Source organism: Amphiura filiformis, chromosome 16 (assembly GCF_039555335.1).
Source record: "Amphiura filiformis chromosome 16, Afil_fr2py, whole genome shotgun sequence".
In the NCBI taxonomy this organism is placed as follows: domain Eukaryota; kingdom Metazoa; phylum Echinodermata; class Ophiuroidea; order Amphilepidida; family Amphiuridae; genus Amphiura; species Amphiura filiformis.
In genome coordinates, this window is record NC_092643.1 from 35,210,914 (window position 1) to 35,232,172 (window position 21,259).

General features: G+C 39.7%; 1 protein-coding gene across 1 annotated transcript in view; it reads right to left on the reverse strand.

Annotated features, from left to right (window-relative positions):
- The window catches only part of LOC140172596 (hyalin-like), a 72,646-nt gene extending 59,923 nt beyond the window's left edge, over positions 1-12,723 (reverse strand). Inside the window, exons 1-7 of the mRNA XM_072195735.1 lie at positions 12,652-12,723; positions 10,820-10,930; positions 10,363-10,562; positions 9,105-9,255; positions 6,779-7,048; positions 2,691-2,948; positions 1,431-1,688 (exon numbers count right to left, since the gene is read on the reverse strand). Of these exons, the coding sequence (XP_072051836.1) occupies positions 1,431-1,688; positions 2,691-2,948; positions 6,779-7,048; positions 9,105-9,228 (910 nt within the window). The 5' untranslated portion in view covers positions 9,229-9,255; positions 10,363-10,562; positions 10,820-10,930; positions 12,652-12,723. The remainder of the gene's footprint in view (positions 1-1,430; positions 1,689-2,690; positions 2,949-6,778; positions 7,049-9,104; positions 9,256-10,362; positions 10,563-10,819; positions 10,931-12,651) is intronic.
- Between the last annotated feature and the right edge of the window lie 8,536 nt (positions 12,724-21,259).

Consider the following 21,259-nt stretch of genomic DNA (forward strand, 5'->3'; position numbering starts at 1 on the left):
TTGTCAGATCTCTGAGTGCTTTAAGCAAGTGCCTTACTTTAGTAAACAAACCCCTACTAGTTCTATTTAATACCATTTAGAAACAAATCCACATTTTTATTACTTGGAAACAGTCATAGGAAACAGTTAACCAGACTCGTTACATATTTGACCAGATCAATATGGCATTAGATACTCATGAAATTTAGCATCAGTCCTTGCTCTACACAGGGTGTAGTATCCTAAATAGACTACATCTTGAAGTGACCTTCACAGCTAAGATCAGTTCACCACGTGGTAATTTGGGAAAATCAAGACAATCATAAGTATTTTTTTCTTGACAAGAATTTCATGCTATCCCAGTTGCATAGCCAGGGGGCAAGGGAACAGCTCCCCCCTGTGAGAAGTTTTCCCCCTATACATACATACATACATGTACATATATACAAAAGATACTTAGGACGCAATTCGCCGCAAGGCAAAATTGCGTTTACAAATACATCAAAGCAGTAAAATAAGATAAACAAACAAAAGATCAAAATAAATGAGTTTTTAACAGTCTCTTGAAAGTGTTTGTGGATGTTGCACCCCTGATGTGCAGTGGCAGATTGTTCCAGGCTTTGGCAGCAGTAGCAGTGAATCTGCGTTCTCCCGCAACAGAGTTGTATCTATGAACTACCAGACGTGAAGGATCATTGGAAGATGTCAGGGGCAGGGGGCAGCTTCCCCTTTGGAGAAGTCTTGCTGGCCACCTTAAATATTTAAGATTTTAAGGCCTTTTTTTGTACTTTTTAGCCAATTGTGACCATTTCTGCTAAGTTTTCCCCCTTGAAAGTTGAATACCATCCCATTTTGCCACCCTCTGAAAAAGTCCTGGATACACTACTGAGCTGCCCTGCTGTTTTCCATGAAAGCAAACAAACCTGAACACATCACCACATTTGGTACGACTGCCTTATAGATTGAGCTGACGAGATTGCAAATCTTATTGGTTCAACCACATTGAAAAACCAGATAGTTCTCCAATTTTGATTTACCATGCTATTTGACCCTGGGTCATGTTATTACTCCTTATTAAGTAGTAATTTCCTTCACTGACAAAATCATAAATATTTGTAAGTTGTTGCTTTACTGAAGGTTCATTTTTTAAATTTTGTACTCATCATTTGATCTAGTTTTAACCCCCTGAGCACTACCTGCCGATCTAACATTGCCTCTGATTGGTCAATTACATGATATCTTCACTTTAATCACCAATCAGAATGGAGCTTTACTAATAATTCATCCCAATTTTTTTGTGTGGTGAAATTATTCTAACAATGTTGCTGATTGGTCCAATTGATAATGTAAACTTCTTTTTGGCTAATCGGCAGGTAGTTCTCATGGGGTTAAGTAAAACGTATAAACCCAAATGTAAGTAGCTGTTACGTTTGTAAAGTCTGCATACTCACTTGACACAGATACAGTAAACATACACACAGCCTCATCCCCGGCGTCATTGGAGATTGTATAGGTAATCTCATTCTCAGATGGTACGGTGAAGAACCTAGGTGGCGTATGGCTGGCCATTACGGACACAACACCGCCATTGGTGTCGATTGCTGAAGGTTCCTCCCAGTCTGCTTGGTAGAAGGATGACCCTTGTGGGGCAATCATGTTCAGATCATTTGGACAATTGCTGACTACAATGTTTCCACCACCACCAGAAGCTGAAATAGACAAAGACAGAGTATCAAAAAAATGCTACATGTAGTTTTTGTTTGTTTTTTTGAACAAGTTCATTAGGAATGTTGATATAAACTGTGAATTTTGTTCATTTTGAACAATTCCAAGTAAAACGAAGTTGGTTTACTCACGTTTTAGTGACGTTTCACCACTACACTAGTGGCTTCTTCAGACTGGCAACTCATCACATCTGACTGCTTGCTTTTATAGGCAACAGGAAGCACCGTAGAGGGCGTGATGAGTTGGTCAAAGAGTTGAACGAGTTCCAAACCCAAAACGATCACACCCTCTACTCACGTTTTAGTGACGTTTCACCACTACACTAGTGGCTTCTTCAGACTGGCAACTCATCACATCTGACTGCTTGCTTTTATAGGCAACAGGAAGCACCGTAGAGGGCGTGATGAGTTGGTCAAAGAGTAGGACGAGGGGGCCTACTCACTCAACAACATCTTTGACCAACTCATCACGCCCTCTACGGTGCTTCCTGTTGCCTATAAAAGCAAGCAGTCAGATGTGATGAGTTGCCAGTCTGAAGAAGCCACTAGTGTAGTGGTGAAACGTCACTAAAACGTGAGTAAACCAACTTCGTGTTACTTGGAATTGTTCAAAATGAACAAAATGAACAGTGCTACATGTAGTATTTTAAGGCAGCAACCTGAAGACAGAAATACACCAGAAAGAAAACAAAATCTAAAATGTAGTTTGCACATGGTCAAATTAGCTCCAATTCATCGCATTTGCTCCTCTTCATAGAACTTATTGGCTGAACTTTGCATTATTAAAGAGTAGTGCCGGTTTACATGCTTTCTCCACTGCTGCTGCTGCTTATCATGTACCATAAAATGTTTGCGATACAAGTGCACATGGACAACTATGCCCTTTGTCACGGTAGTACATTGTGAATTCCATTTAAGAGATATCTACAAAGCTTAATACTATCAAATGTTACTATTAAAGTTTTTAAAAGAGCATTTCCAACTTACATGTAACAATCACATCAAATTCACAGGTAGCAATATTCGCAGATGCATCAAAGAATCTGTATGTCACTGTGGTTGTACCAGTAGGGAAAGATGAGCCTGGTGTGTGAGTCCTGGTGCGTGTTGGCGTGTCACCAGAGTTATCAGTAGCTCTGGGTTCTGTCCAAGTAGCGATGGCACTGGTGCTACCAACAGGTGCTGAGACTCGTACATTATTGGGGCATCCCGTGATCACTGGTGGGATATTATCAACACCAGATGCTAAAATTATAGTAAAGGAAGGAAAAGTAATATGGTAAAAAACTTAAATAAACTTTCCAAAATGTTTCCTCTTGTGGTGAATGCCAGCCAAACAAAACTTGTCAGCTGTATTGGAGGGCTTAATGCTGATGACAGATCATAAAAGTACAAATCTAAACAAAAGTGGGTTATTCCTTCATGTAATTTTACACGAAATTAGGGTTAGGGTTAGGGTTAAGGTTAGGGTTAGTTTAGGGTTAGGATTAGGGTTAGGGTTAGGATTAGGCTTAGGGTTAGGATTAGGGTTAGAGTTAGGATTAGATTACACGAAATAATTACATGAAGGATCGACCCAAAAGTGGGTTCACTTCAGAGTGCTTCATATGCTTACAAATTGAGGGTTAAGAGCCAGAAAACCTTAACTCACGAAGGATTCTTTTGTGAGTTATGGCTTTCTGGTTCTCCACCCTCGAAATAATATGACTAAAATGACTGTAGTTTTATGCCAACATGAGATTAATTGGACCATTACAGTATTTCATTATGTCCTATTCCAAAGGGTTCAGTTATGGTAAGTGTTTTTGTACATATAATATTTTGAAACTATGAAGCTGAAGTGAAGTGTACTATGAGAATGCTACGATCAGTGGTGACCATGTGACACAATGCATCTTGGGAAATGTACACTATCAAAATTGAAAGACAGCTGTTCAACAACATAATACCAGTGTAACATTACAACGTATCAATGGATCAGTTTATAATCTATTATAAAGATAATTCATGTGACGTCACATATCCGCCATTTTGTACGTACGTACAGGCCTTTTGGGTGCCTTCAGCATTCACTCCTTCACGCACAAACGCAAAACACCTTGCCAATGCAAGATAATAGCTGCATGATACACTGCACTCCGCGTGTATTGTCCAACGCATGTACACATACATTGATTTGTAAAAGAAATATGATTTTTTGTTTGAAGACATGGATTATTAAAAAAAATAAATAAAAAAAGCAAAACGCATTTCGTAGATCAATTTTAGGTGCAATTGCACATAAAAATATAATTATAATATTTGTAATATCCTAAAATAATAATTGTAATATCCTAAAATAATATTTGCCTGATTTGCCATCAGTTTGGACATTTTTCCGCGACAAAAATACCATGCATTGAGTATACAGGGTGATTTAAAATGAACTGTACCCAACTTTACCCATTTTTTTATATATATATTCGAGGAGATTGTACATATCAAAAAACTATCATAGAAAGTTTGAATTTTGATAATAAGTGGTTCTAGCCAGAATTTATCATCCCATTTTTAGACCAACACATGGAACTAAGTTTATCCGTGTTCTCTACCGCAGTAACAAAATTGGTGTGTTTTGTAAAAATGTACTTTTCTTCAAAACCATTTGATGTAAAGACCTGATTTTTTCACCAATAATAGGGAACATACTATCCTGTTACAGCTTACAAACACAAATTATTTAAATATCGCTAAGTATTTTATTTTGATTTTTGAATTTGGGTACAGTTCATTTTAAATCACCCTGTAGGTATTAAAGCCTAAAACACAACTTTTTAGATTAAGTCATGAGGGTGGACAGTTAATTGTATTGTATTCTGCATGTTGAAAAATCGTTTGGTTGGCACTTGGGGCATGAAGGCTTAATGAAACGTACAAGTTAAGGGATGGGCCTATAGGAATAAAGACCAAACAAACATATTTTTGTTTATGCCGTAATATTGTAGTCTTTCAACCCTTTCACAACTTCAGCTGTGTAATTTACAAAAATTCCCGCTAAAAAGTGGTTCTTTTAATTTTAGAAAATACATTAAAAATCTGATTGGACTTTTCGTACTGATCGTACTATAAATAACCACCAGCCTATAATGTTCTGATCACACTATAGACTGGGATTACATGTGACGTCATTGCCAGGCAATTTGTCTCTATTGTTCCTTGCCCTGAAATATGCCCACGCGTCATGTTGTGTTCAGGGACCGTGCTTTTAAAACGCCCGCCAGAAGGCCATTGAACTATGTAGTGGCCATACGTATTCGCTAAAATATAACGGCATGACGGTCCCTTAGCGACTCATTAATAATGTGTGGAAACAGGCCAGGGACGACATTCTGATAATTCTAATCCTTTCTTTGAGGTCATAGATAAAAGAAAGGCCTTCAATCACACAGGTGCGTGGTTGTAGATAATATTTGATCATCAAAGCTGCTGGCATTAGAAATTTCGAGGAGGCAGCGCTTATTATTTCTGGTAAACACAATCTAATGTGGTACTCACTACATGTAGAAGGCCGGGTCTGCAAATGTTCAGTGCATGAAGCTAGTAGAGCTATAGCTTCATGTTCAGTGTAATCAATGAAAATACTATGGCTGGATATCAAAAAAATCGTGAGGTATTCCTCTTGTTATGGACGACAAGTATTAATGTTGATATTATTATGACAAAATCCAGTCCCTTCTCAATTGATTAGTATAGGCTCCAGGATTAGGCTTTCTTTTCGAAAAAATAAATCATAGGGCCTAGAGGCCATGATATAGGCCTAACCTAAACCCATATTTGGTATACGGAAACCTTCTCAGTCCGGGCGGCGCTTGCACTCGCATCGCATTAAACAAGCAAAGTTCGCTAAACTGACGCCTGCTTCAATTGCCAACCTTTATCGAGGGGCGAGTTTGAGGTTTCATAGTCATCTATTACCTATACATTTTTCACCCCGATGTGGCAGTGACGTCAACGCGTTGAAACAGTTGTTTCGCTCGCGCATCTATGCGGCGACTTTAAGCGCGTGCGTATGTACACCAGCGCTTTGATCGAACTCTAGCGAGTGAGGCTGCGCCTAATAAAATTCGTACAGTACTGACGTGACGTCACTGCCACAACAGGGTGAAAATGGAACATCGCAAACCAGCCAAATTTGTCATAGGTTTGAATAGCTAGTAGAAAAACCGTGAATATAGTGTTAGAAAGTCTCACACATCTATTTAATGCCTTGTCGTTAATGTGACACCGAATGCAGCGCCATTTTTGGAATATATTCGAACATTGTGTGGGCAAATATTTGGTCAAATGTAGCCTAAGTAGGCCTAAATCATGAAAATCGGAATAATACCAACCAGCAACGGACATTGAGACAACACTACGTGAGAAGTTTGGGGTAAGTAAAACTTTTCCTTGAATCAGTCCTTTTTATAGTCACAACGCGATATATTAAAAAGTACATTTTGAGAGGGCCTACGCTGGTTCTTTAATTTGATTATAGTTTAAAATATCTTCATCACCTGCAGTCCGATTTGGTATCTATGGTTTCATCAAAGTGTTGGGAACTAATGTGGATGGTATTTTGGTTAACAAAAACAATACTGTTAAATATATCTAGTGTGTAAAATGCATTGAAAATTGTCGGCTAAAGAGTGCATAAATTAAAATCGCGAAGAGTAATAGCAACAATAACTATCTACATTCCAAGCGGAAACGCTTTTCAAAAACATACCACCTTTTTTCGGACAATCGCTGAAACCGAAATATGAAATTCCAGGCCATCTGTAAAAAAGTGCGTGAGCAGAAATGACCATGAACTTGGGTCACCGAAACAAATGTTTATATTGGTGTCAGGCATTTCATAGTGATACAACAATTAGCCCCCAATAATGGCTTTCATGTGAACCGTTATTTGTTAATCTGCGATTTTTACTTTTTGAGAAATTAATGAACGTATCAAAAAACTTTTCGCAAATCGATTTTAAATTGCCCAACCCGTTAATTGAACATAAAACAAAGAAGATGGTTAATGACTAACAATTGTATTTCAATTGACTTACGTGATACAATCACATCAAATCCACATGTAGCAACATTGCCAGATGCATCAAAGAATCTATATGTCACCCTGGTTACGCCAACAGGGAATGATGAGCCTGGAGCATGAGATCTGCTGCGTGTTGGCGTTACACCAGAATGATCAGTTCCTCGCGGTTCCGTCCAAAAGGCTGTTGCAAAATTACTTCCAACAGGTGATGTGATTCGAAAAGCACTGTTAGGACGGGTGTTAGGACAGCCTGCTATGACTGGTGGGGTGGTATCGCTTGATCCTGAATGGATGAAAATGATTTAGAGGTTAATGACTGCGCATCAGTTGTTTTGAGGGTATTCTGAAATATCTAAACATTGTGCTTTGGAACCTCGGAATATCGGGATATTCCGAGGAAATACCCGAAAAAATAACTGATGCAAAGTCATTAACCTCATTCATAACCGTCACTTTTCACTTTTTTAATTCAATTTACGTCACACTTTCTTCTTTTAACTTGAAAACAAAACACAATTTTAACTTTTATCCCTGTAAAAAATCGAATAGCCCATTAAGGAAATATCGCTAGCGACCAATCACACTAGCACGCAATCATGCGATGTCCAAATACGGCGGACAGCGTCCGCGTAAATTGTTCGAACGCGTAACACGTCACGTAACGCGGTCATTGTAGAGCGTACTTTTAGCTACGTCACGAGACGCGGTCTTTATACTTTATTATGACCGGCATTTGCGTCCGCGTATTTAAAAATTATTATCTGTGAGTGGATCGCAATTGCTGCGTATATTAATGAGGTTATGAATAATGATTAATAAATATGGATCTGTTCAGGCAGCAGAGCAATGTAAGATGGTTTTGCCAAATAAAAAGCTAATTGCCGATTCATCTGCTAAATCAAGGAGTCACCATTCCATCAGATCACTAGTACCATGGGTGTAAAACATGCGTGTATTTTTTTTGGGGGGGGGGGGGGTAAAAGCAGAGGGCGGCCAAAGCGAAGGGGCGGCGGAAGAAGAAAGGGCCGCAAAACGAAGGGGCGGCGGAAGAAGAAGGGGCGGCGGAAAAAGAAGGGGCAGCAAAAAGAATTAGTAAAGAAAAAAGGGCGGAAAAAAATTTGAGAAAGTATAAAAAATGTGAAGAAATAATACATCAAAATGTGTTGTCTTTAGGGCACTAGCGCCTATAATCCTTTCTTCTTTTTTTTGCTCTTCACTTTTTCAAACCACTGAAAAACAAATTGGGCCAACCTTTTCGGGCTCTTGAGGAAGGGGCGGTAAAATTGAATTTTCTTTAGGCCCCCGGGGTAGGAGCGGCCACGGTACGCCACTGTAATATTACGATGAAACAATGAAAATCAATGTTAATTCAGCCCCTGGCAGAAAGATGGGTACAAGAATGTGTACCAGAGAAGTGCCCGGAAGAAGAGTAACATTTACAGGCTTAAAGATTTTACCTATAGGTCATAAAATGGCAACAAGAAATCACACCATTTTTAAACACCATTTAAAAATTTTTAAATTTTCAGAACAGCTCATAATGTCATTTATTGTTACAGTATTGTAGTAAAACTTTAGTTTAATTATCTTTTTATACATAAACCATTTAAAAGTGCAGATCATTTTTGCACCTCTTTTCCATCATATTGGTTTTTTGACATTTATCATAATATCAGCCACACATACCCAGCACCAGAATCAAGAAATCTCATGCCCCTAATAACAGCACCCGAATCAAGAAATCCCATGCCCCTAATAATAACAGCACCCGAATCAAGAAATCCCATGCCCCTAATAACAGCACCCGAATCAAGAAATCCCATGCCCCTAATAACAGCACCCGAATCAAGAAATCCCATGCCCCTAATAACAGCACAAGAATGAAGAAATCCCATGCCCCTAATTTTTCTCTTATTGTACCAATGGTAAATGAAGATTCTAGTGCATGAGTTCTGAATCGCGGAACCACAAAAACATGGTTAATCGCGAAGGAAAAAACAAACAAATTTAATACCAGGGCCCTGACACTCAGTTCAGAAGTATGTTACTAGTCTGCGTGGAAGCGGCCATTGACCCTGTAATCGCGTATCCAGGAACTACCGACCGCGTAGGCGCACTTGTATGCGCCCTATACGCGTTATTGATCGCGTTGGACATCGCGTTGGACTTGTGCTGGCGACGCGTTCATTAGCACCCCAGCACCCCATTAGCACCCCATGGCAGCGCCCATATACGTGTGTCAATTTGTGGTTCACGGGATCTTTTTTTCAGGCTCTGTAGCGTGCAAATTTGGCTGGTGTGATTTTACAGTCTACCGTGTGATACTTATAAAAACTTACTTATCTCGTATTCGACTCGGAAACCTGATCGCACAACAGCAACATCAGATCTGAATTGCAACCATAAATAATTACTTCTAGATTGCATAGTTTCTTGATCCAAGCTCGTGCCGCAATATCTCATGTTGTCGCTTATTTTGGTCTCTAGTATCTGTGAAAACGAAAAATGGTGCTTCTCGATAACAGAGAGACTTCAATGTCATTAACAAATGTCAGTTAATTAAACTGAGAGAGTTATGGGAGAGAACATTGGCCCTTTCTGACTTCATTATTTCTGAAATTTAAGTCCAAAGTATATAAAACTATACATTTTTAGAAAGGGGAAAGTAAATGAGTTAATAAATCCATCCTTTCTTTCTTTCTTTCTTTCTTTCTTTCTTTCTTTCTTTCTTTCTTTCTTTCTTTCTTTCTTTCTTTCTTTCTTTCTTTCTTTCTTTCTTTCTTTCTTTCTTTCTTTCTTTCTTTCTTTCTTTCTTTCTTTCTTTCTTTCTTTCTTTTTCTTTCTTTCTTTCTTTCTTTCTTTCTTTCTTTCTTTCTTTCTTTCTTTCTTTCTTTCTTTCTTTCTTTCTTTCTTTCTTTCTTTCTTTCTTTCTTTCTTTCTTAGGCTCTTGCTACGCCCCTGAACAGTGTGTTTGTGTGGTTGATTGTAATTATCCACGTCGACGTCGCACACCGACATCGCCTGGCTAATAATTACTTGGTACAGCTGAGATACTAAAATAAATACACGGGATCAATACACGTGAATGTGCTATGCACGATTTTGATATTCAGACGAAAATCTTTGGATACCGGGGTTAAATGATGAATATCTCCCGTAAATGATTTCGCCTGAAGAATCCAGATCTGGTTCCTTGCACTTGAATATACGTGTTGAACATATATGATAGTCGTTAGCTAGCGTCTTGAGAATGGAGCTTGCGTCTTGACTCAAAAACTGACCAAAATTCTAATTTTATATTGCGTTGGTCCTGTATGGACTACAGCGCGTAGTAGGCTATAGCTGCACTCACTACTCCCGTGGAGGCAGTATAAAAGTCGATGCACAGAGAAATCAATTACCCGGCTATTGTGAGTAGCCTTAGTCATGTCCCTCGGCTAATTATGCGTCTCAAAGGTCGGAACAAAATGGCCATGCATGGCTGTGGTTTCAACCTACCATGGCGATTTCTGCCATGAAGATATCGGGGCGATGACACTGTAGCTCACTGTGCGTCGTCGTCATCATTACAATTTCTTTAAATAAAATACTGTTTACCTCTAGCCAATCATAGCAGCCGCCATCGATTAGTAATTCCTCAAGAATAAAGTTAGTGAACCGTAGTTGTATGTATGTCCCTTCGCCACCCTGGATGATCCATGTACATTTTGCATCATTTGGGTAAACTGATGGATAATTTGGAGTTGTTATCACACCAGAGGGCGCCGTTAGTATTCCACCACATGTTACTGCCGGACCTGTGAAATAAACATATTTGATAAGTTAACAACAAAATAATTCCTTCTTGATTATAAGATTCAAATGAAAATAGACCACAAATGCAACTCCGGTAAGACAAACGTGCGAAATTGAATAGACAGCATCGCCCTGTAAGTTTCTCTATGGAATTACAAATGTACAGTGCATGGTGTACTGGCAAAAATACCATAGATTACCGGTATCAATTCTAGAATTTCAGAAAAAGAATTACAAACAAAATAAGTGGTTTGCTTACACGCTTGTTCGTCCGAATTATCCACACAGTCAGTTTCTCTGTCACACCTGAAACCTTCATCAATGCATTGACCATTGGAGCACAAGAAGTCGAAGGTGCCGTCACAATAGCCTTAAAGAAAGTGTAAGAAATTAAACTAATTAAAAATAGGAAGAACCACAAAAGCAATAAAATAGATGTTCCATAATAATTAGTACTTTGTTTCGTTACCTGCGTAATCAGGTAATGCATCAAAAAAGGGTCAAGGTCAATGTACCTATCTATTTTGCTGTATTACTTTAAGATCCCAGATTGTGCAATCCTATCTTTTTTTAGTTTTAATATCAAAACGAACATTTTGATACCTCTCATTTTTATATTCTTCACCAACCCAGCAAACACAAAACGTTTTCGACATCATTCGCAAAAAGGTTATAAAAGGTTGTCAGAAAACGTTTAAATGTCGGGTTATATAAAGGGTATATTAAGAGTATAAAACGTTTTCATAACCTTAAAAAACATTTTTTTATAATCTATTGCTCAGCAAACAAAAATGTTTTACAGAAAACGTTTAAATGTCGGGTTATATAAAGGGTATAAAAACGTTTTAATAACATTCCAAAAACATTCTTGAAAACTTGATACAAAACATTCTAAACAGAATGTTATTTGGGGGTTGAAAAAATATTTTGCGAAAAATGCTTGCCCAAAATATTTTCAATAACGTTTTAAAAACGTTTTCATGACCTTTGTATAACCCGACATTTAAATGTTATTAAAAGGTTTTGAAAAAACATTTTAAGAACATTTCTGTGTTTGCTGGGTTCAAACATTTTAACATAATGTTATTTAAGTATTGACACAATATTTGGCAAAATGTTTGTAAAAATAGTTTACAATAACATTTTGTGAAAACATTTAAAAATATTGTTGTAATGTGTTTTCATACAAAACGTTTTAAAACGTTATCATTACCTTTATATAACCCGACATTTTAATGTTATTAAAACGTTTTTACCTAAACCAAAAGCCAAAATATAACTTATTTAAAACGTTTTTAAAACGTTTTTGTGTTTGCTGGGCAACATAGAGCCACAAATTCGACCTTTGCCCGTTTTGGAAATAACTAAAAAACGGGACATTCTAGAGAGGTCAAACTATACATATGATCTAGTTGAATAGCCTCTTCTCGATGTTCAGAATATCCGATGTTATTAAGTTGTTCCTCTCAAGTTGGTTGTTAATGCGATATTTGACTTGCATAGACCGCTGCTGTCTGGGATTATGTTATTTTGCAACCTTTACCATGTGTCTTTTGAACGGCACTGTTCTGGTTTTGCAACTTATTCTACACGGATTTTTTCCGTATAATGGCAAAAAGCAAGACACGAATCTTGGATGACATGGAGCTTATTTCGACGTCTTGCGGTCGGTCTCACACACATTTCAGCACGTTCAGTGGGCATTATGCACGTATGAACCGCACGACATGAATGAAGTCAAACGTTCACACTTCGCACATAATGAGGAAATAAATGGCTAAATAATTACATACATGCTTTTTTGGTCGGGGGGGGCAAAATAAAATTTTGGTGGCACAGACAAAAAAAATACAGTTACATTATACAATACATAGAGACTGTATGTCTTCGAGCTTCAAAAAGGCATTATTTGGACGATGTGCTCGCGTAACGCCCAAAAATTATGTTTTGGCCCATGATCGGGCAGAAGAAAAGGGGCTTTTTTAATTCGCCTTTATGATTTTCTCTTTCATTTTTTGTCAGAGGGGCACTTTTTTCTTTCTTTTTTTTGGGGGGAAGGGCACTCTGGCCCTATGCTTACTGATTACATACCAGTTTGTCCGTGAACTAGCTGGTATTGACTGATAGACAACAGAAAGCCAACGATGATTGGTATTGGCAGTTCTAACATCGTACTGTGGATTGGAAACAAATGGATAAATTAAAATTTGTAAGCTACAATAAAAAATAAATAAATAAGAATAATGCAAATGCACTTTACACAGTTATTTTGCAGAATACATAAACTTCAAATTGATAAATTACAAACCCTAGAACACGCATGCAAAATCAAATTATCATAACAAATTCAGAGTTTATTGAATTTACAACCGTATGACAAAACAGAAGAAAATAGTTACTTGGGGGGTGGGCGGAAGACATATGAACAGAGATGCAAGAAACGTAAAAACTCCTGTGAAATACATGAAAATGCCCCGAAAAAGAACCAAACCAAAACAAACCCAGGAAATTTCCCGAAAACTGACATCGCTGGTACAAAGATAATAGCCACCAGCCTTATCTTAATCAACTACTGTTCATACAATCAAATCACACATCATGGAAGTTATTTAAAATAAAAATACATGGAGATGATCTGTGTCCAGAAGAAAGGGAATGCACATGGCAAGAAGCACAGGCAGCCAAAAAGCTGAGAAATGACAGACACAGATCAACCCAATAGTTGCATTGACATAATAAACAACAAAATCATGAACAGGCGCAGATCCAGGATATTTGAAAAGGGGAGGGGGGGGACAAATGGAGATGCATCGGCGCAGAATATCCAAAGCAGGAGCGAAAAGGAAAACTTCTTTATGCATACGCAGGGGGTGTCTGAGGGGCTATGTTCCCCTGAGAAGTTGAGAAGTTGGAGTTGAGAAATGTGATGGACGATTTCGATACTAATTATTGTCTAAAATTGTAGTTATAAAAAGTTAGAGAATGTGTGAAAATGAAGGCCCAATGAAGCCATTCGTAGACCAATATTCACTATCACTGTATGCCTAATTATTAAGTTATCAGTGGCGTAGATTTCTTTTTGACATTGGGGGATGGAGTTGGAAAACATTTCTTGAAATATAGTAAATCCGGCACCATTTAATAAGAATAAGTTTATGGTACAAATGCTTTGAAGCGTGCGAAAAATCTTGCCATTTTGAAGCTAAATTGATGATATATTGTGCAAAAGTGGAATAAAATCGCGCGTAGCGCGACCAAATTTGGGCTTTGGGGTCTAAAATGGCCAAATATGAGGTTAATTTGGTCAGAAACCCACATGCAGGCGTCAACAGTGGGGGATGATTGTATGGACCATCCCCCCTGGCAAAATATTGGGGGGGGGGGGTTTGTCCCCCATCCCCCCGGGATCTACGCCTATGGAAGTTATTGCTCAAAACATAAAGTGTACGGATGTCCAAAAGAGAAGTTTTACCCCCCCCCCCCCCTCAAGTTGGAAACACTTCCCACGGGTTTTCAAAACAGTTATTTGCTTTAATTAACGTTGCCTATTATTAACCATTATCGCTTATTATTTGATGAAAGCTCATACCATGGTTGAAGAATTATTCTTACAAATTGGTTTAGCGTGGGAATACGTGAATATCTATTCATGTTAAAGCCATACAATTGTGTGGAAGTTCAATTCCAAACTCAAGGTGGGCATTATTTACAATGTAATTATCGTCAGATAAGTCTGTTGTTTTTTGGTAATGATTGACAAATATAGGCCATCTTAATCAAAGCAAAAATGTGTGATTTGCATAAAGAACAGATTCCTATTTAAATATTTGTTTTCACTGATCACATTATCCCCTTTTAATTAGTTTTGAGACGCATAATGAGCCGAGGGACATCGGACTAAGGCTACTGACAATAGCCTGGTAACTGACCTCTTTGTGTGTGAGTGAGCATGTATACGCTATGAGGTCATCTGCTTTGAGACTGCCTCCACGAGTGAGTGCAGCTATAGTCTACGCTGCGCTATAGTTCGGCACATATAAAATCAGAATTTTTGTCAGTTTTTGAGCTCAATACGCACGCTTCTTTCTCAATACGCAAGCTAACGACGAATAAATAAAATACGGGAGATATTCATCATTTTCTACCCCGGTTGCACATTCACGTGTTTCGATCACGTGTTTTCATTTTAGTGTCTCTCCTGTACAATGTAATTATTTACCAGGCGATGTCGGTGTGCGCTAGCCGATCGTAACATGTAATACTACACGGAGCATCGCGCTCGACGTGTGTACACATAAGCTGACATCCACGGGAGATGTTAGCAAGCAGTCGATCGATGAACTCTGAATAAAACCGGGTCGACCCGATTTTAATATAAAAAAGTTAAATTTTACTGTTATTAAAGCACTTCAGGCTTATTCTTTTAAGTAGTACACCACAGGGCATTATAATTATGCAAAGAGTAAAATTCCGAGTAAAATTGAGGGCGTCGCTGTGAAGCAAATCACACATTATGGCTTTAAATCCTGTATCTCAAAGATGCCGCGCGCGTTAGTAAAATCGTGCGCGATTTTTGTTGCAAATTTTGGATACGAAAACAATAAAATAGAAGAATAATAGCAGTGACTTTATTTGTCTATTATTCCAACATTTGCAACATTGGATAATTTTTGCACAAACTTCTTGTCCAAAATCCTGAACTGACACATAAAAAAATAAACATAAAAAATACAATAAAAAAACTCGCATTCCGCATTAGGTTTTCAATTTCTCACAAGCTTTGAGAGGCAGGATTTAATTAAGATGACCTTACATAACTATCTAATATAATATACGCCGAATTTGAAGGGTTTTTTTTCTAATAAATTGTTAAAAAAAAGGACACCGAAAGAGGGGGTAGGGGCCCGGTGTGCACATCCCTGGATCCGCGCCTGAATTCTTGAAAAGAAATCGTTATTCATAAGAAAATAAATTAATTGTCACAGTAGTAAAAAGAAGTGAAATCTCTAATATCAGAGATAGAAAACAAACACAAACCCCCATCCCTACACAAACAAGACAAAACGGGGGACACAAACACACATACTCAAACCAAACAAAAACAACAACAACACAACACACTAAGAAAACAAACAAAAACAAAAAAGGATGGTGCAATGATGTGGCCTAAAAAGCAATAACAAAGTAAAACAAATATTAAAGGGGTAAAACAAATTAAGAGGCTTCAAGATCAAGGGTCCATTTCTTAAAATGTTGACTCTATTAAATAACTAATTATCATACAGGTAAATAAACAAATTAGACCGAGATCTTCTTGGTTGAAGGTGTACGGGGATGTTCCACGGCAAAAAACAAACAAACAAATAAACAAAACACACACACCATCACAACACCCCCCCCACACACCCCCACACACCCCAACCCAGCAAGTATGTATAGAGAAAGTCGGCATCCGAAAGTCTGTGGTATATCTCCGTGCAACATTTTTCGAAGACTCCCCCCTCCGCGGGTTTCTTTTTGATTAAATTACTGAATTAGTGAAAGAAGTTGATCCATACCTTAAAGGAGTATTTCGTGATCCTAGCATCCTCTTTTTATGACATTTTTCAGTACATATCCACGAAAAAGCATATTCCCAAAATTTCAGTTGATTCCGATTTTGCGTTTGCGAGTTATGCATGATTGTGTGTATTACACTGCTCCATAGACAATACGTTGTAATTTCGTTCTGGTGCACCAGAACGAAATTCAATTTCGCGATATCTTTGCTTAACGAATTAATCTGCAAGAAATATTTTGTACATAAACATTATGTAGCCAGAGTATTCCAGTGATATAAAAATCTCAACTTTTTTTGAGAAAAGTGGGGGATGAGGCTGTGGATCACGAAATGCCCTTTAATTAATATATTATCTCTTTTACCCTCTTATCAGATACGGCATAGTACACTGCACGTTATTTTGGACAGTATATGAACATAATATTATTATAATGACATGAAGAATAATACTTGTCTCACCTTTGTCTTCAAAGCTGGTTATGAGCTTTAAATGATATATCATACGATTTCCGCCGCCATGGCCTCAGAAGCTTAATGAAGATTGTTTTACATTAAAGGTATTTTACATTGAATGTATTTGCACATTACTCCTAGTTTAATATCAGTCCGCCGCTTGTTTACGATTCACAAATATTTTGATAATACATGTAATCTATCTTCTTTTTCCAGACAGCGGCCCACAATACTCATTTAGTACAGATTAGAGAACAATTTGCGCAATTTAAACATTTCTCTCTTGAGTTAATCGATGATTAAAAAATGGACTATGTTTTCAAATTTGTTTACACCGATATTGATTATCCAGGGTTCTCGGTAAAGCACAAAATAGCCTAGTAACATAAATACTGTATGGGTCATTGACACAGAAGTTGTGATTTATAACTATGAGCAGATATAATTTTTTTACACAACAATATAATGAGGGATTTCAAAAAGATAAATTACAAATTATATCAAGCAACAATAGTTTTCAAACGTTAAAACTATAAATAATTACGAACAAATCTTTTTGATGTTTGGAAATTTCCCTTTAGCTTCTTTGTAGTCGAAACTATCAAACCCCGTCAACCGTGACAGAAATGATTGTTCAAACATTATGGCAAATTTAGCGGTTAACAAACTTTAAATGATTGTTCGTTCTATGGTTGAAAGAACGACACAAAACACGTACCCTGAGCCAGATTTGGTGCTGTTCTATCGATGACATAGATGGTGGCATAAGAATTTCATTCAATATAAGTAAGAGTTTTCATAATGTAACCATGTTTGTCAACTTTTGAGCTTCTTTCACGCATGTAACTTTTTTTTGTATTTACTGGGGTGCTAGAAAACTGTCAAAGATTGCCGATTCTCGTACAGATTACTGTGTATGATGTCACAGTGAATGATGAGCAAAGGAAAGATTTGAATCTTTATTTCCTGTACATCCTTTTGAAGTTGCTAGCATACAGACCGCAAAATAATTAGGGTACCAGTTTTGTTCATCCTTGTATATCCTAAACAAGGAGAAATATGTCAAAATTAAAACCAGATCCTTTTTGTTCTGATTTGACGTTTATGTGTCGGGGGAGGAGTCGACGACCTTCACGTGGTCTCCCCTGTTAACTCGCTAAAACGAGAACCAACGTCGACAATGAGTCAAGGAAGAAAGCGACATATCGCTAGTCAACGCAGTGTTGCCCAGGAGCAGCGCCGTGACCCTGAGCCCTGCTTCGCGTCCTTCTCAGGACGGACAGCTACTGCTGTCGAAGGCTACGGTGTAACGACGTTGCAACTGAACGTAGAAGGCCTCACCCCTGCCAAGATGAATATCATTGAGCAGCTGGCAGTCAACAACAAAGCCATTGTGATCCTTCTCCAAGAAACACACCGTGAAACCAATGAAAAGCTAACTCTACCTAACTTCTCACTGGCAGGCTACATCCCAAGCAAACACCATGGACTAGCAACCTTCATCAGCCAAGACACAGATGACTGGTCTCTTGAGGCCCAGTCCTCACCCGACTCTGATACTGAATGGATCGCTGTGAAAGTGCTTGGCATCAACATCATCAATGTGTACAAACCACCTCCAGTACGCCTGACCAACGCATCTCTACCTCATTATCCAGCACCATGTGTATACGCAGGAGACTTCAACTGCCAGCACACTGACTGGGGCTACTCTCGCTGCAATAGTGATGGGACTTTGCTCGCGGAATGGGCTTCTACCAACAACCTGACCCTCTTGTTCAATCCTAAGGAACCTGACAGCTTCTTCTCAGGACGGTGGAATACTGGCACCAACCCAGACCTGGCATTTGCTGAACCCAGCCAAGGAAACCAACTCCCTGTGCGTAAAATCCTGGACAAGTTCCCAAGATCTCAGCACCGACCATCTCTGATAACCCAACCTGCTCTGGTGTCTCCAACAGCTAGTAAACCAGTAAAGCGGTGGAACTTCCGGAAAGCAAAGTGGGACAAGTTCTCTGCCGAGGTCGACCAGCGTGTTACCAAACTACCACCACCAGAGAGTGATGATATTAACACCACATACTCAGCCTACTGTAACTTGCTCATAGATGCAGCCAAGCTGTCGATCCCAAGGGGATACCAGAAGAGCTACATCCCATGCTGGGACGATGAGTGCCAAGCTCTATATGAAGACTTTACCTCGGCCCCATCGAAGGAAGAATCTGACTCCTGCGCTTCCACTCTCCTCACAAGACTGGATGAGAAACGCAAAGAACGCTGGATCGAGACTGTGGAATCAATCGACTTCACCTACTCAAGCAGAAGGGCCTGGCAAACCGTCAACCGCCTGACAGGCAGATCAACACCAAACGCCGGAAAGTGTCCAGTAACTGCGAACGCCATCGCCAGCGTACTTGTGAACAACGGCCGCTTCACCAACCCTGACCGTGATCACTCCAGGCGGGTTAAGAAGGAAGTGTCCGATCTTTGGAAGATGCCATCCACCTCCGATCTATGCAGCGATTACACCATGCAGGAAGTAGAAGATGCTTTGAAACTACTCAAAGCAGGTAAGGCACCTGGACCAGACAGTATCCACCCAGAATTCCTCCATCATGCTGGCTCTGCTGCAACCAACTGGCTATGCAAGTTCCTGTCATCCTGTATGAAACGATGCAAGATACCAAAGATTTGGCGCAAGGCAACTGTCATCGCACTGCCCAAACCTAATAAGCCAAAGGATGACCCTAAGAGCTACCGTCCAATCTCTCTACTCTGCATCCCCTACAAGCTACTGGAGCGCCTGATCCATAGCCGTATCAACCTGATTGTAGACCCACAGCTTCCTCACGAGCAGGCCGGTTTTCGTCAGGGCAGATCAACAGTGGACCAGGTCACCCTCCTCACCCAAGACATCGAAGACAGCTTTGAAGGGAACCAGAAGGCTGGTGCTGTATTTGTAGATCTGACAGCAGCATACGACACCGTGTGGCATAGAGGCCTGATATGCAAACTCCTCAAGCTCATACCAGACAGACGGATGGTGTCCTTCATCGTGCAGCTAATCTCGAACCGCAACTTCATTCTTAAGACCAGTGACGGCCAAGCTAGCAGACCACGCAGTCTGAGGAACGGTGTGCCACAGGGCTCCGTCCTAGCACCTCTCTTATTCAACATTTACATCCATGACCTGCCCAATACCATTGCTAAGAAGTATGGATACGCAGATGACCTGGCAATCCTGAAGTCGGGCAACTCTTGGAACACAATTGAGAGAGCGCTCAGCCTAGACATGGACACCCTAGATACTTACCTCTACCAATGGCGGCTCAAGCTGAGTGTTGCTAAGACTGTCTCCTCTGCCTTCCATCTGAACAACAGGGAAGCCAACCGAGAACTCAATGTAACCATCAAGTCCAAGCGACTGAACTTCGAGGCTTGCCCAACGTACCTACGCGTGAAACTGGACAGAGCCCTCACCTACCGGCAGCACTTGGTTAACCTAAGGAACAAGGTCACAGCAAGATGTGCATTGATTCGTCACCTAGCCGGCACCAGCTGGGGAGCAAGCGCCAAGACCCTCAGAACATCAACCCTGGCCTTGGTATACGCACCAGCAGAATACTGTGCACCAGTCTGGAGCAGGAGCTACCACACTCACCAGGTAGACACAGGTCTAAATGAAGCTATGCGTACTGTGACAGGATGTCTGCGACCAACTCCAACTGAACAGCTTCCGGTTCTAGCAGGAATCCCTCCACCAGACATCAGAAGGAAAGCAGCCTCCGTAGCTATAGCACTCCGGTCTGAAGAACCAGGACACCTCCTTCACGACACCCTGTCAAGAGCTAGGAACAGTGAGGGTGAAAGCAGGAGATTGGTATCTAGGAAGCCGTTTGCTCAACAAGCAATAGACTCGATGAAGACAACACAGCCTAACCAGACAGCCAAGGACTGGACAGCTAAGACATGGAAAGACCAATGGCTTCAGACTTCCTCACCACTCCAGCGCTTTGTCACAGACCCAACAGACACCATCCCAGGCTTCAACCTACCCAGGACAAAATTAAACCGCCTGAGAAGTGGAGTTGGACGCTTCAATGCCAACCTGTTCCAATGGGGCTTAAAGGAAAGCCCAGCATGCGAGTGTGGTAGTGAGGAACAAACAGCCGACCACATCATCTCATCCTGTCATCTCCATAGACCACCGAGTGGTATCTCCGGCCTGATTGAAGTCGACGAAGCCACCAGGGACTGGTTGATGCGTACTGGGCTTGAAATTTAATGAAATTTATTGTTTTGGCTTTTATATCTTGTTTCTTCCTGACATACGCAAGAAGAAGTTTATGTGTACTCGAAACGTAGTTTCTTTCGAGGATTTTTTTTGGGGAGGGGGCATTGTCAACATGGGGGTCATCGGCAGTAATAGTTTCCTAATTTAAAAAACTAACGGGTCATTAATAATTAATTAGGTAAACCTTTGATTCGGTTGAACATATTATTTGCAGCCTTAAGAAGGATTGGAGTTAACGAAGGGTATGTTAAAGGGCATATCTATTGCAAAACTAGTTTAACTCCATTCGAAGAGAATTATTACATTACAATTTTTTTATTTGTATTTCTCCCGAAAAAGAGAAATTGTGTTGGTAAAATGCGGGCTCGTACGGGTCCTCCCCCGTTCGAAGC